The sequence below is a fragment of the Erythranthe guttata genome, chromosome 4 (genome assembly GCF_056151865.1).
Source record: "Erythranthe guttata isolate IM_541 chromosome 4, IM_541, whole genome shotgun sequence".
NCBI lineage: Eukaryota > Viridiplantae > Streptophyta > Magnoliopsida > Lamiales > Phrymaceae > Erythranthe > Erythranthe guttata.
The window spans coordinates 18,719,202-18,733,460 of record NC_142536.1 but is presented as its reverse complement, the minus strand read 5'-3'; the positions used below and the strand labels follow the sequence as shown (position 1 = coordinate 18,733,460).

The 14,259-nt window shown below is 34.5% G+C and overlaps 2 protein-coding genes across 3 annotated transcripts; one reads left to right on the top strand and one right to left on the bottom strand.

The window, feature by feature from the left end:
* Positions 1-1,235: 1,235 nt before the first annotated feature.
* Positions 1,236-8,846, bottom strand: LOC105949145 (SAND family protein). Of its 2 annotated transcripts, none has more exons than XR_016030949.1 (14): positions 7,794-8,711; positions 7,570-7,649; positions 7,358-7,429; positions 7,243-7,282; positions 6,581-6,682; positions 6,311-6,432; positions 5,670-5,802; positions 4,916-5,007; positions 4,240-4,321; positions 4,052-4,116; positions 3,613-3,915; positions 2,932-3,533; positions 1,777-2,037; positions 1,236-1,611 (listed from the first exon to the last, which is right to left on the bottom strand). XR_016030949.1 is itself a non-coding variant. In XM_012972424.2 (14 exons), the coding sequence occupies exons 1-14, from the start codon at positions 8,352-8,354 to the stop codon at positions 1,516-1,518; spliced, it is 1,905 nt and encodes a 634-aa protein (XP_012827878.1). In that variant the 5' UTR covers positions 8,355-8,846; the 3' UTR covers positions 1,236-1,515. The 2 variants fall into 2 exon arrangements, 1 of the variants encoding a protein (XP_012827878.1); XM_012972424.2 differs by having other exon boundaries at positions 1,777-1,841; positions 3,442-3,533; positions 7,794-8,846.
* Positions 8,847-10,110: 1,264 nt separating this feature from the next.
* Positions 10,111-12,893, top strand: LOC105949183 (nucleolar essential protein-like protein). The gene is made up of 7 exons (XM_012972474.2): positions 10,111-10,699; positions 10,820-10,912; positions 11,891-12,035; positions 12,127-12,237; positions 12,324-12,406; positions 12,498-12,555; positions 12,663-12,893. The coding sequence occupies exons 1-7, from the start codon at positions 10,403-10,405 to the stop codon at positions 12,740-12,742; spliced, it is 867 nt and encodes a 288-aa protein (XP_012827928.2). The 5' UTR covers positions 10,111-10,402; the 3' UTR covers positions 12,743-12,893.
* Positions 12,894-14,259: the final 1,366 nt, after the last annotated feature.

Genomic DNA, 14,259 nt, shown 5'->3' with positions numbered 1-14,259 from the left:
GTGGGCCCACTGCCAGCTGTGGGGCCCATATGTTTTAGTGGGCCCGGCCCAACAAAAATATTTTTGTTTGCGTGAACCAACAGAATTTGGTGACGTGGACATCTGCTTTGATGGGTTGGTGTAGTGGAGACTTTGTGAGGCCCACCACCACTGCTCAGCCCATTTATTCACACATGGGAGTCAAGAAAATGACACCGGATAATTCAATTTGACAAATACTAAATAAATAAAATAAAATAAAAATCAATCAAACTTTTCTTGCTCGATTTATTTGAATCCACACCCGTTGAACTTCATCGAATGTAATTTCATCGTACACGTGTATCGTCAACTAATCTAATTTGTTTACACATACCAATGTTTATGTGTGTGTGGTTTTTTGTAGATATATGGTGACAAATTACATGATGTATCTCACGAGTATCAGATTTACATGTACAGTAGAATCTCGATAAATTGATAGCCTCTCTTAAATAATAATTTGTTCTGATTCCGACTCAGTAAGAACGCATTAAATTATTAGTTCGATAATTTAAAATTTTGCTAAAGTAATAGAGTTTCGCTAGTTCCGACTGTATTAAAACGTTTAACAGTATATTTTACTTATTTATTATTGTAAAAGGAAGAAGGGATTTTTGCTTGTTTATTACACTAGCCTTGTCGCTTGCCATGCTGTAATAAATAATAATGCTCTGTTCTTTTCACAAAAAAGTTAAAAACCCACATATGGAAAAAAGATATACATGGTCGGAATATATATATATATATGTATGTATGTATGCATATATATCGTGGTGGTTGCGAGTGCTGCTGAAGCAAAACTTGCCCCCTCCCTCGTCTACATAAAAAAAACTTTATTCATCTCTTTTCATCCAAAGTTGACAAGTTAAAAGAAAGAGATTTTCACGATTTTTTATATATATTTTTTTAATTATCTTTTTACTCTTTGTTCGAGTGATCGATGCTTCACTTCCAACAATCGATTTGGGATTTGAATTACTTTTTTTCTTACTTCCTACACAATTATACATAGTATAAGGGGTACTTATAAGTTATTACCCAGACAACATTGCTTTTTTTTTTTTTATTTATTTATTTATTTATTTATTTATAATTTGACAGTACCTCAAGGGTGTGGTCGTAATTTGCCCTATAACATTACAAACGCTTTTTAGTCTTTCACGGCACACTCGTCAACAAATATTTGAAGAAAAAAATGATATTGGTAAACAAAATAAAGTCTCAAAAACCATCTTAACAGGTAGAGTAGTAGCTCGTGGTTATTTAGCTTATTAGTACATATTCTAAGAGCCGTAGATTGATACAAATGCTCGTCAATCATAATACAATCTGGAAATAAAAATGGTACAATCATAAAAAGTGAAAAAAAAAACGAACCACACACTAATAGGGCCGGTAAAAATTAGGCACATTTTATACGAGAGGCAAAAACATGGTAATAATTAGAGCAAAAAGACTAGAATACATGTCAGTTAACATAAATATTTTCGAGAATTACCATGAAAAAGGACTTGCCCCCAACAAGAAAATCTCGTTTTCTACATCTTTCACCCATTGACAAACACGATTGCATATTTTTATAGCAAGAGCCTGCAAACATTATTGAAATAAATCAGAAAATTTATGGAGGGATCCAATTGTAAAAGGGGTCCAATATTGACAATATACTATTTACTTATCATGCATAATAATAAACAGAAGCAATTTTAGCGGTGTGAAAATGAAAATATAGAAGCAGATGTTTAATGGTCGAACCTTATCTGCAAGGGGGTCAAAAGCTGCATACAGTTCAAAATCTTGTGTGACCCAGCAGAGTAGCACTGTCGTATCAAAGGACTAGTTAGAAACTTCACACCGATAATTTATTACCAAGTACACAAAGCAAAGAGAAAAAAACATTTAGTTGGAGGCCTCGATTGCAAAAAGCTTCAGCTTAAATATCAGAATATTGGATAGCAGCATTTGATTGTGATAATTCGAAACAAATCCCTGAAAATTTGAACACAGCTATACAACCTACTAGGGCTGGAAAAAAAATACCGATTACCATATACCATGGTATACCAACCAAGGATTACCGAAAAATTACCGAAAGAACGGTTACCATTATCTACGGTACGGTATTAGTACCGTACCATTACAATATGGTACGGTATTGGTATTGTATTTCTAATACCACGGTAGTACCGTACCGTACCGCAATTTACATTTTAATCCGATTAATATGGTTTTTTCGATATTATTTTTTATAATTCTATTTTGTTTACTTAGAATCTTATAAATGGCAACAATTATTTTTCCCTTAAGTTAGTTGTAGTGTATTGTTTTTTTTTTTCTACCAAGTTGAATTTTGAAATTGAACATATATGTTCTACTAAATTGTCTTTTATGTTCCCTATAGCCAACTAATTTTATTATATATGATGTATGAATATTTTATTTTTCTACCTACATGTATGTATAGCATTGGTAAAGTATTTATTGTATGTAATAATTATTAAGTACAATCAAGTTCCTAACAAATAGCTAGTTGTTCCATTAAACAACATTTACATTATTATGGCATATGTTCTTGTTTCAATGAAGCAAATTATGTTAATTATTCCGATTATACACCGGACATTCTTCGAAAATAAAATACAACTCATACAAGAGTAACTAGAACTATTTTCAATTGGGATATATATGTATATATTTAACTCATTTGTTTTTTAATCTCTGATACATCACCAAATACGGTAGAGTACCACGTACCGATTGTACCGTACCGAAAATAACGGTATACCGAACATTGGTATACCGAACTTTTTGGTATGGTAACGGTATGAAATTTTTCAATACCGCAATGTACGGTAGGTACACGGTATTGAGCCAAATGTTTGGCAACCGTACCGAATCCACCCCTACAACCTACGACGGACACGGGAGATATTGATCGAAATGTCTACATTAAAAAAAAAAAGCATCAATTTCTAAGCGTATGTCTATTTAGCTTTGATGAAAGTTCATGGAAATCTAATTGCCAAACTATCTTTTACACTTCCAGAGAATTAACCTAGCAAAAACAATGAACAACCAATAACTAATCGAAACAACCACCAAAATCACATGTTTTATTTATGTTGGGACACACTTTATTTGGGCTAAATGTTGTATATATGTTCCAGTAATTAAATTAAGCATGCTATTTAAATTTATATAATATGAAAAATTCTACGATTATAAGATACAATTTTAAGATGACGGTTTTAGATTCCTCTTTCAATGTTACTAAAAATCTCAATTTTGACTACCTTGGATACCATAATATTGTATAAGGGATCCAGTATGAGTGTTTTCAAATGATTTCATTCAACAAAGCGGAAAAAGAATAGAACTCCATTGCTAAAGAAAGCATCAAAGAAGATGACGAAGATTTACCATAATTTTCATCTCTTCTGAACTGGGTTTTATGTGGTCCCGTTCCGTTATCATGCATGGATGCATAAAGTCTTTGGTAAGCCCTATATAATCTGCAAACAAGGATCCATTAGTACAGTCGATTGGTAAAATCATGGCCTTACAGAGGCAACTTAAATTTTATTAACTCACCTTTTTTGCTGTCTCAAGCTGTTGATTGGCGATGAAAATTCAGAGGACACATATTGGTCAAGATAATTACTCTTGTATATGAAATGCCATAGTCCAGCTGGACCACCAATACCAACAAACCCGTCAGTAATTCTCCCTGAGGAATCTGCTGCAGGTCTTGGTTGACCTAAATGAGAAGAATTGGCTCCAGCACGAGAACCGGGGTCCATAAGCAAATCCTCAATATGCAAACCACCATCAACCAAGGATCTTTGAACTTCACCAAGTACATTTGAATTCACAAGTACAGTTTCAATCCGAATCCTATAAGGTGGACACAAATTTTCCTTTCAGCAAAGACCATATATATTCATCCAATACAACCCAATGAATGTTCTTGTAAATTTGACGGATTCTGAAAATGAGTATGGTTTCTTAGGCATTAACGCTGCAAGTTTACCTGCTGTCTTTTAAATGAAAGAAGGCATCTGGACTTGTGCTGAGCAAGATCAGGTATGTATCGATCTGTCATTAGAGTCAATAATGCATCAGTCTATGGTAAATTGATATAGACATCATGGAGAGTAAACCGCATAATCAAAATCCAGGAATTCGCAATCCTGTAATCCAAAATTTAGTATGACTTACATCAAAGTAATGCACATAAGCATATAGAAATGCCATGGCATTGTATCTTGGTAGGCAAATTGGTGAGAAGGATTCAGATGTCCTGCACGAAATTGATAGGCATGTAAAATAACATCCTCAGATAATTCATCCAAAAATAACAAAGTGGCCTTATCTCATTTTAAGAAACAAAAAGGAGAGGAAAAACTAGTTGTTTTTTAATAACTTCTTCAAAGCATAAAAATTAGAATATTCTTAAGGAAGAATCCATGAAACTAATTCAGTTTATCTCCTTTTTACCGTGGGAAATTGTTTTACGTTCATTGAAGTTGGGAAAGGATCCCGAACATCAACTTACAGGCTGGAAAAATGATCAGCCTAAGATGCATTAAATGAGAAAAGACTCGTGAACAGCTAAGAGCAGATTAGAAAACAGTTAGGGGTACAACACTCCTTTAGAGATTTCAATCTTTTGGATCTAACACATGCTGATTATTCATCTTCTGTTTAACCCCATCTGTTCTATGTTCATAAATTAAAATACCCACACCATGCATGCACATTCTACGAGCAGCCTACTCCATAAGTGTGTGCGTGTAGTTCTTAGCATGTTGTACACAACAGATCAAGTCACATTTCTATACGACAGTTCATGAAGGAAGACGGTCAAGAGTATCTGGAAGCTAAATGAACTTACCTAAAAGATTCAGATGACATAATAAAATTGGAGAGTATTAGTAAATCATCAGGATGAAGAGATGCTTTTTGGGCTCCAACAAGGCTGATAACCTGCATTGCATTTTAATTTATGATGTTATTTATTAAAAAAATAGTGTTAGCCAGGGGAGGAGGTGGCTTATATCCGGTGACTTCAATTTACATCATTCGTGTTGAGAAAGAGTAAATAAATTAAAAAAAAAGTAATCCTACACACACACACACACAAAATAAGACACTTGAGAGCTTAAAAGCTCAATTTTTTTAATTTTTTTTGGTTGTTGATAATTTGGTTTTCACAAAAGAGCTCATAATATCAAGAAATAAGTTATTGGATAGCTTATAAGATTTTTCAAAGAAGTAGGTATCCCCACCTTATTTTTAAATCTTATGACTTATAAGCTCCATTATGTTAACATTCAATATACAAAAGTACCGTCAATTATTTCATTATATTTCCCTATTCTTTCAAACTACATATTGTCTTTGCCAACCTATTATTTATTTTAAAATCACAAGGTAAAATGATTAGGAGTCTTCATCTTAAAAACGCTTGTGAGATAGTATAAAAGACAGACTAAAGGCTGATAGCTCTATAAATTAATTATAGTATACACTCAATGCAAACTTATCATTAACCCCTTTGTCTTAAATGCTTGGGCTTCACATTGTGCAGTTACTTAATTTTGTGAAATAGGTAAATTTCATAATAACAGCAAAGAAATAACAATTACCTTGTGTTTACACATTAATAGAGAAAACAATACTCCTGAGCCAGCTACATCTTGCAAGATGGCGCCTGCAGCTTGTCGTGTTGCATAAGCCATAGGAAAACATGAATATGCATGAAGAAACGTGGCAGGGTTCCTACAATCAGAATAGGAAACTTATTTTAGTTATAAATTAAGACTGAGGGAAGGTGATCAATTAATCAGTTTTATGAATCTCATTAAAAGCTAACCAAAAATAACTATTTATTTGACTCAAAAGGGAGTCATATAATTCAGTTCTATAATTGTGTCCAAAACGATGAGTTATCTAATATTTGGAACAAATAAATATATAAATAGTAGTTTAATCATTTTGCCTGTTTCCATCCTTGAAATCTTAAGACATTTCATTCATGTTGCCAAATTGCACGTTCCTGTAAATGTCTAATTATTAAAAATGCTAACATGTATACATTTCACCGTCAGATTATATTCACATGCTCTAGTTTCTAATTATTTCATCTCTTATCGATACTATACATCAAGCACAAGCACCATTAATAGTACACTGAGAATGTTAGAAACAGATGTAAAAATCAGATGTAGATGGTGTATCTCATCTGATTGCAAATTACTTTAACATGCTATGGAGTAAAAAGAATTACCAATTGAAAGAATGGATGAGAGAAGAGAAAACAGCTTCTGTTCCGCCAAGCAGCGATGTCATATCAAATTTTGGATTCTTCTCGAAACATCGATTTACAGACTTCGTTAGGATAAGTATCATCTGCATATTGATAAAAACTAAAATAAGAGAACAAAAAGGAATTGAGTGAAGTTGTAACTTGTAAGGGCAAAAGGTTATTTCAGGCGGTTATGAACCCTTACTTGAATTATTTAATAAATAAATTGCCTATGCATATGGGATACGCTACCTGACCATAGAGGAGCTCAAGCTGTCCCTTCAATGATTCATACGGCTCTTCTGTACAACTTATGCACACCAAGTAAATTGGACCTTTCACAAGAAAAATAACCTAAAATAGAAAATTTCACGTCAGCAAACAATTTTGTCAGTCATGTACAAAATCAGAAGTTTCTGGCATGGTGATGTGGACAACAAAGGACTTGAGAAAAAAAGGTCATCGTGAAACACAGTTTCCCTTATTTCCAACACCTATTTTCAAGACGGCTTCAGAAAATGACGGCAAGAGAGGACAAACAGACTTAAAAATCCTTATCATGGAACCTGAACATTTGAAGATGCCACATAAATACCATTTTAGAGAACATAAAGCTGTTCCCTATTAGTTGAGCTAAAAAACCTACTGAACTCTCGTCTATTCTCATAAACTTCCAATAATATAAGACAAAATTCTCCCACTTAGAAAGTTGATTGCTAAATGCTTCAACAACCACAGCAGGGATGCATGGCAAAAGTGGTACAAATTACATAACCAGCTTGTTTTTCTACTGGACATAAGCTACCACCACTCTAAAGTGTCTACACGTTTTCTAGAAAGAAACATAACCAATCAGTACGCAACTAAAAAATCCCGACGCAACTTTATAAAAATCTCATAAGTTGAATATTAACCTGGTGTTTACCGGCTTTCACCAATTTGACTCGATCTCCCCTGGAAAAGTATCAAACGAGCAGCTAAGCAAAACTATAAAACAATACCCTAAAATAGATATAATAAGTGACATACCCATTTTCAACAAAGGAGATGATGGCTTGCAAAGTTGCAGAAAATCCAGCTAGCTTATATTCATCCCCATATCTACAAGTCAAAATTAAAACCAGAAAATACAATATTAGCTACACTAATGTAAAATAGCTAAGAAACTAAACAATCCTGAGGAAACGACAACTGTTATGTTTCATTATGCAGAATTATACGGAAGAAAATTTGATATAAACCTCGAATATATGGGTTTTCCAGAGTGACTCAAAATAAAGAAGTGTTTCTTCCTTTTCCTCCAAGAAACTGAAGCATCATCCTGTAGTTCATTCATTATAATTAAGTAAAAATAAACACACACAAAAAATCAGATTACTAGCAAAACCGACACGCACAAAATTTTCCATTTCAGATAATCGCAACAAATTATTAGAAAATTGCTAATAATTTTACTCGAGCTCACCTCATCAGGGTAGCGTTTACCAGAAACCCACTGTTCATGGGACCCCGAAACACCATCATTTTCAACCACGCGGATCTCAGTATCTTCTTCGTCATCATTGACGTCATCACCTCCACTGGTGCTCCCCCTCTCACCAGCATAGCCGCTGCTGTTCGGACTCAACGGCCGCTCAACTTCATCCCCCTCCGAAATATTCTTCCACTCAAAGGAAGGGCTCTCTGCAATCACCCCCGGAAGCTCCGCCCTAATATTGTTATTGTCAACAATATGCTCATCCTCGATTGAATCAATTGCTCCGGCAACTCCAATTTCTTCTTCCACTGATCCATTCCCGATTGTAAGCTGCTCCGCCGATTGATCTTCTTCTTCTTCTTCGTCATCGTCAAGCGTCGCCGTCGGGGAACGGGATGCCATTGAAATTGACGCCAGCTGATTCTCAATGGCGTCAAGCGATTGGTCAATTGACTCCGGATTCGGGTCGGGCTCCGAGCCGGAATCTGGATTCCGGTCATCTCTTCCGGAGGAGGAATCGGAGGATGAAGAATTCGAATCGGAGGTCATCGCTTCTCACAGAAAAACAACAACAAAAATCCAATCATGCAGAAAGAAGAGTTCAATCAAGTACAATCAACCAAACCCCTCCCCATTGAAAAAAATAATAATTTGATTTTAGAATTATTATTTACTGATGGGATGAAATCGCATCTACCAGTCAGGGGTGGTGGGGCGGTGAAAACAGTGACGAAATAGTACAATACGACGCCGTATGTTTGACCGGTTGGTGGTGGGCTTAGAAATCGGCCCGATTAGTGTTGCGGGCTTTTAATTCCATTTTTGTGCTTCATATCATACCGGATTGAAGAAAAATAAAAATAAAAATCCAAAATTGTCAATTATTAAAAATAATTTTTCTTGAACAAATATGAATGCTCATGAACCAACATTTATGTAGATTTATTATTTTCTCAGATAATGGATCTCAATCTTTGAAAAGGTTACGTAAACACATCTTATAATTTTCTCTCGAATAATGATTTCAGAAAATAATGAATCGATGCCGTCTCTTTGGAGACCACGACTATAAATATAATTCGACTCCATCAACAGATCATGAATAACTCGAATTATCTCTACACATTAGGTACGTGATCATAGTTCAACATTCAATTATTTTTATTAGGTCACAATTAATATGGATTATCCTTTTAGATAATCAACAAACTTAATAATATACATATGTGAACCAATACATGTTAGATATTTCAACTATGTTCACTTGACATATATTGGATGGTATCGGAATACAATAAACAATATCACTTAATTTCTACGGTGCACAAACGTTACTACATCGAAAGTTAAGATATCTTCTAGTATGCCAGGTGAACTTCAGGCCACCAACTCTCGTTCATTTTCTTTTGAGTTACAACATCTTTATCATCAAGAGCTACTTCATCATTCCCATTGATGTCTGATCGATCACTCGTGTTGAATATGCATATCCCCAGAGAATCTTGAAACTCACAATTTAGCTTTGGATCTCTATTTTCGAGTGATTTGTGAAAATTTCCAATATTATAATAAGATAATAATATTATGAATACAAAGGAAATTGAAAATGCAATTAAAAGAAGCCTTGTGCATATTGCTTTGGCTTGGAATAGAAGTGGAATGGTCATGATACAATGTAGATATGTTGTTGCAAATCTCTCTCTATATTTATATTTGCTCATAAGTTGGCAAGGCTATTAAATTTGATTTAGGGACCTCAAGTTTGGTTATTTTTATGTGGTTGAAATTCTTTAGCCTTCCTAGTATCATTAATTGTGTACCAAATACAATGAAATTCGTTCATTAGTCAATTACAATTTAAGTGTCGAATTAATGAAGCAGATGCTACAATGAATGCTAAAGCCGAATTAGTGTACCTTATACTATACTAGATGAACTTTATCAGGTTATTTTTCAACTTGATTTATATATAATACAATTACAAATGTACATGTGGATGTGTGTAAAATATGTATGGTAGTACATAACTTGATAAACTTTATCGGTATACCATAATACAAACATACCTTTGTTCGTATTTTTTTTATGCATACTTTTACTCATATTTTATAAGTGTGTTTGGCACCATTTTTTGTATATAAAAAAAATAAAATTTTATTTATTACATATATTTTTTAAATTCTTATGTTTTATAATATAATTGAATTTTATATTTGAAAAAATCTGCAATTTGGATGTAAAACCACCTTTTTTCTTCAATTTTTTTTCATATATATATATATATACATATATATATATATATATCAAGTAGACTTTGGACAAACTGGACCACAGTTGAGTAATTAATGGAAACTTGAACTTGGGCTTTTGGACAACTTGACCCAATTGAAATATCCACCAATTGGACCCGAATTGCATTTTCCAAACCCTAATCCCAATCTCCACCAGTTTCACCGAGCTACTAGGGTTTAATAATTTCCCCCCTACTACAGCCATCGCCGGAGCTCAGCTACACTGTATCCTCGTACAATAGATTTTTCACCGGATTCCGTTTTTCGTTACTCTTCCGGCACTTACTACAACATCGTAGCTTGAAGATGGGGAAGATGGGGCGAGTGTACAGGATGAAAGGGCAGAAAAGGAAGGAGAAGGGAGAACGGTACGACAAGGACGAAGATGAATTCGAAAAAGTCGACGATGACGTCACGCCGCAGCCGCCTAAGAAGCTGAAATCGGACGACGCCGCCGCCGTTTCCGGTGCGGAGGAGAAATTGGAGGCGGAAGACGATGAAATGCCCGGGATTCCGATTGTTCAGGTGGATATGGGTAGAAGTAAGCCGGGCGTTATCTTTGTTCTCGAAAATGCGTCTTTGGAAGTTGCTAAAATTGGGAAGGTCTGTTTTAAGAGAGTGAAATTAGAAATTCATTTTTCTTATGTGATTGTGAATTGTGTGAGATTATTATTATTATTAATTTTTTTCCGGGTTTATATGCTTGTTTTTTTCTTGATGCAGAACTATCAGCTTTTGAGTTCGGATGAGCACGCCAATTTCTTGATGAAAAATAAGAAAAATCCCGCCGATTATCGGCCCGACATTGCCTTTCAGGTTTGCTAATTGCTCGCCTACAAAGTTTATTATGTGTTTGTCGGTACAGAACTTTGGTTACTGTGATGAATAAGAGTTCTTTGCTCTGTTATTTTATGTACAGTTTGGTATGTATCTGGTTTTGGTGGCACTTACAACTGATATAAAAGAATATCTTTGGTAGACTTTTCAACTTAACATATGTTATGATGCTATAGCACCCACATTTAATTCACAGCAGAGACTCCAAGTGCATTTTTTTTAAAACCGTACTAAATGTGTTCGATATTTACAAGAAGATAGATTTTAAAGATATGTGTAATACAATTTTGGAGGAATATTAAGTCATAAGAAGCCTAAATCTGGACTCGAGCTCCGATAAAACTGTTGACATATGCCTACTCGTTGGACTCGTGGTATTCTTCATATGTCAAGATATTGGTTCAAAGTAAATTGGAAATAAGATTAGTTTGTCTATTTGCCAAGTTCCCCTGTATTCGTCGTATTTTTCTGTGAACTATGCATAAAGCTCTTGAGGCCATGTTTGGCTGCCAAGATAGGATTAGCCAACATAAGATTAAATAATCTAATGAAAACGTAATTGTTTTGGTGGACCATGGAAAGTCCACCCAAAGTCTCCCTAAAAGGCAAGATAAGTCATGATAACACATAATATTTCCAGGTCGACTCGGAAAGTTTTGAGATTTACCAAACGGCAAACAAAGTCCAATTATTTAGGTAATCATGGCTAATCTCCCCAACCAAACAAGGCCTAAATGTTTTATTTCTCAACAACTTTGGTACTTGATTGTTTATCCAGCATCGAGTCTGATCACTGCATGCCATCTTCTCTTGCCTTTTATACACAATATTTTTTTACCTGCAAAACTATTGCCCGGAAAATGGATATGTTTTTCTTCCATATTGGATATTATTGATCTCAAGTTGAGGTACTTTCTGTTTCTAACAAACGTGCATTCGACATTTTCACACTTTTAGGCGATTCAAACAATTTTAGACAGCCGCGTGAACAAATCTGGTAGATTGAAAGCTTTATATGTGAAGACACAGATAGGCGCTCTTTTGGAAATCAAACCTCATGCTCGTATGCCAAGGACATACAAGAGGTTCTCTGGTCTCATGGGTGGGTGCCCCCCTTAATTAAAGTTCTTCAACTTTATTTTCCCGTAGTTAAAAATTTCTACCCGTACTCATTTCTATCGACGGTTGTGCAGTGCAATTGCTGAATGACTTGGACATTAAAGCATCTGGTAAGGGTGAAAAGCTTTTAAGAGTGATCAAGAACCCTGTTACCAAATATTTACCCGTTAACAGTCGTAAAATAGGTGAGCCATTTTCTTAACTTCTTTGTTTATTTAGAGTCTTGTTTGTTGCTATCTAAAGTTCTCGATTGGGTTGAATTGAACCTCAGGCTTTTCACACAGCTCGGAAAAGCTGACCGATATGTACAACTATGTCGATACTGTTAGCGATGACTTGGATCTTGTTTTCGTGGTATGTTCAGATATTCCTTACTGCTTTCTTTTCAAAGTCTTTTCTTTTAGTTTATTTATGTATTTATACTTTGCGAATATTGTCCCTTCAGGTAGGGGCAATGGCCCATGGAAAAATCGAAGATAATTATGTAGAAGATTATATATCAAGTAAGCAAGATTCGATTACGAATTTTTATTTTACTCTTCTCTTGCTTTTTTTTTTTTTCTTTTTTCTTCTTCTAAAGTTTGTCTTATAATGCATTGTCTTATTTCAGTTTCCGAGTATCCATTGAGTGCTGCGTACTGCATATCAATAGTTACTACTGCTGTGGAACGGAAGTGGAAGATATTGTAAAATGCTTGAAGTAGAATCCTTCAATTTCTTTGGTTGTAATACAAATCATATTTCCTTGGTAGAAAATGTTCTACTTATATTGTATTATGATTACCATTTCCAATTGTGATGTAGATTTTATTTATGATGCGAGCGCAAGCATTTTACGGTAGTTATTTTGTGCATGCGCAATGTATTTTGGGTATTAACACAATTAAATTTTGGTTTTTATGATATAGTAAAACGTTAAAGTGGTATAAGGCAGGTTGCATAAATTGCTGTTTGACTGGTTATCTATTTGATTTTATATTAGGTGTGAGACAACTAACTGAAAAATCGAACCAAAAAACCGAGCTGTTTCGGACTGTTCTGAATAGCAAACTGTATGTACGGTTTTTTATTTTTGAAAAACCAAATTATTCGTTTTATGTGTGGTGCAAAGGGTTAAGTTGGATTGAACAATAACCGAAACCGAACCGAAAAAACCCGAAATCGAACCGATGAAAAACAGATATATATACAATTTTTTATTTTACAAAAATCGACATATTTGGTACATGTTCAGTTACAAAAATAGAGCCGTTCACACCCCTACTTCATATGAAGGTTGAGCAATGGATTTGAAACCAAAGATAAAAATGAAGATGAAGTACTGTCTGTGTACGAATTCACAATCCAGAGTACTAATTGTAGAGTCGGACTAATGATCCGGTAATAATTGATATGCGTTATGTATTATATATAGCATCTCACCCCGTGAAGAGAAAATCAATCGACAAGCTTTGATTTGATTGCAGTTGGATTACTCCTCTTCGGGTGCTGGCTTTAAAATTCTCGTGTGTTTCATAAGTGACGAATAAGGTGATGATGATGCCTGCAAGAAGAACTAGCAACGATATCGAAAACACGAGCCTTACGCACATCGCTTTAGCTTGGAATATTAATGGAATTGCCATTACATATAAACTAAATAAGATAATTGCAGTAAACCCCAAAAAACTAACTTAAAATGATAAAAGAAGCTTAAGAAAAGGGGTTGTATATGTATATACTGTGTTCTTGCATTTCACCATGAATCTGTGTGTGTGTGTGTGTGTTTTATGAAAGAAAACTATCCCATATTCTTGCCTAATAACCACTATAGATGTGTGTCCCAGAAACAATAAATTGAGTGTGTTAGATTAATCGTGTCCTAATCTCACATTAATCAGCACGTGCGCGACAAATTACATCAAGATTAAGGCAAACATCATATCAAGAACCAGCTTTTCTTGTTAATGTTAGTTAGGATTAAACAAAAAAAAAAAAGTTTGGTATGTGATAATTGCATTTCATTACTACGTACCATCTTTTCATTTCCTTATTTTTTTTGGATTGCAAGCAACAAGTCCATAAATATGTACGAATTAAATCGAGTCGAACGCATGTTTCAGCTTATTTGAATTTTTATCGAGTTTTTAAACGTTTTGTTTGCACTTGGTTCGATTTACAACCGAGTTACGAACTTTTAATCGAGCTGAAGATGAATCGAATTCGTG

Bases quoted from the DNA above. Each gene is read 5' to 3' on its own strand.
- LOC105949145 (XM_012972424.2), bottom strand. From the start codon at position 8,354: ATGACCTCCGATTCGAATTCTTCATCCTCCGATTCCTCCTCCGGAAGA. The intron at 7,283-7,357 runs GTATGTCACTTA...ATACTTTTCCAG, and splicing joins ATCTCCTTTGTTGAAAATGG to GGGAGATCGAGTCAAATTGG. The intron at 6,683-7,242 runs GTTAATATTCAA...TTTCTATTTTAG, and splicing joins TGAAAGCCGGTAAACACCAG to GTTATTTTTCTTGTGAAAGG.
- LOC105949183 (XM_012972474.2), top strand. From the start codon at position 10,403: ATGGGGAAGATGGGGCGAGTGTACAGGATGAAAGGGCAGAAAAGGAAG. The intron at 12,036-12,126 runs GTGGGTGCCCCC...ACGGTTGTGCAG, and splicing joins GAGGTTCTCTGGTCTCATGG to TGCAATTGCTGAATGACTTG. The intron at 12,556-12,662 runs GTAAGCAAGATT...GTCTTATTTCAG, and splicing joins TGTAGAAGATTATATATCAA to TTTCCGAGTATCCATTGAGT.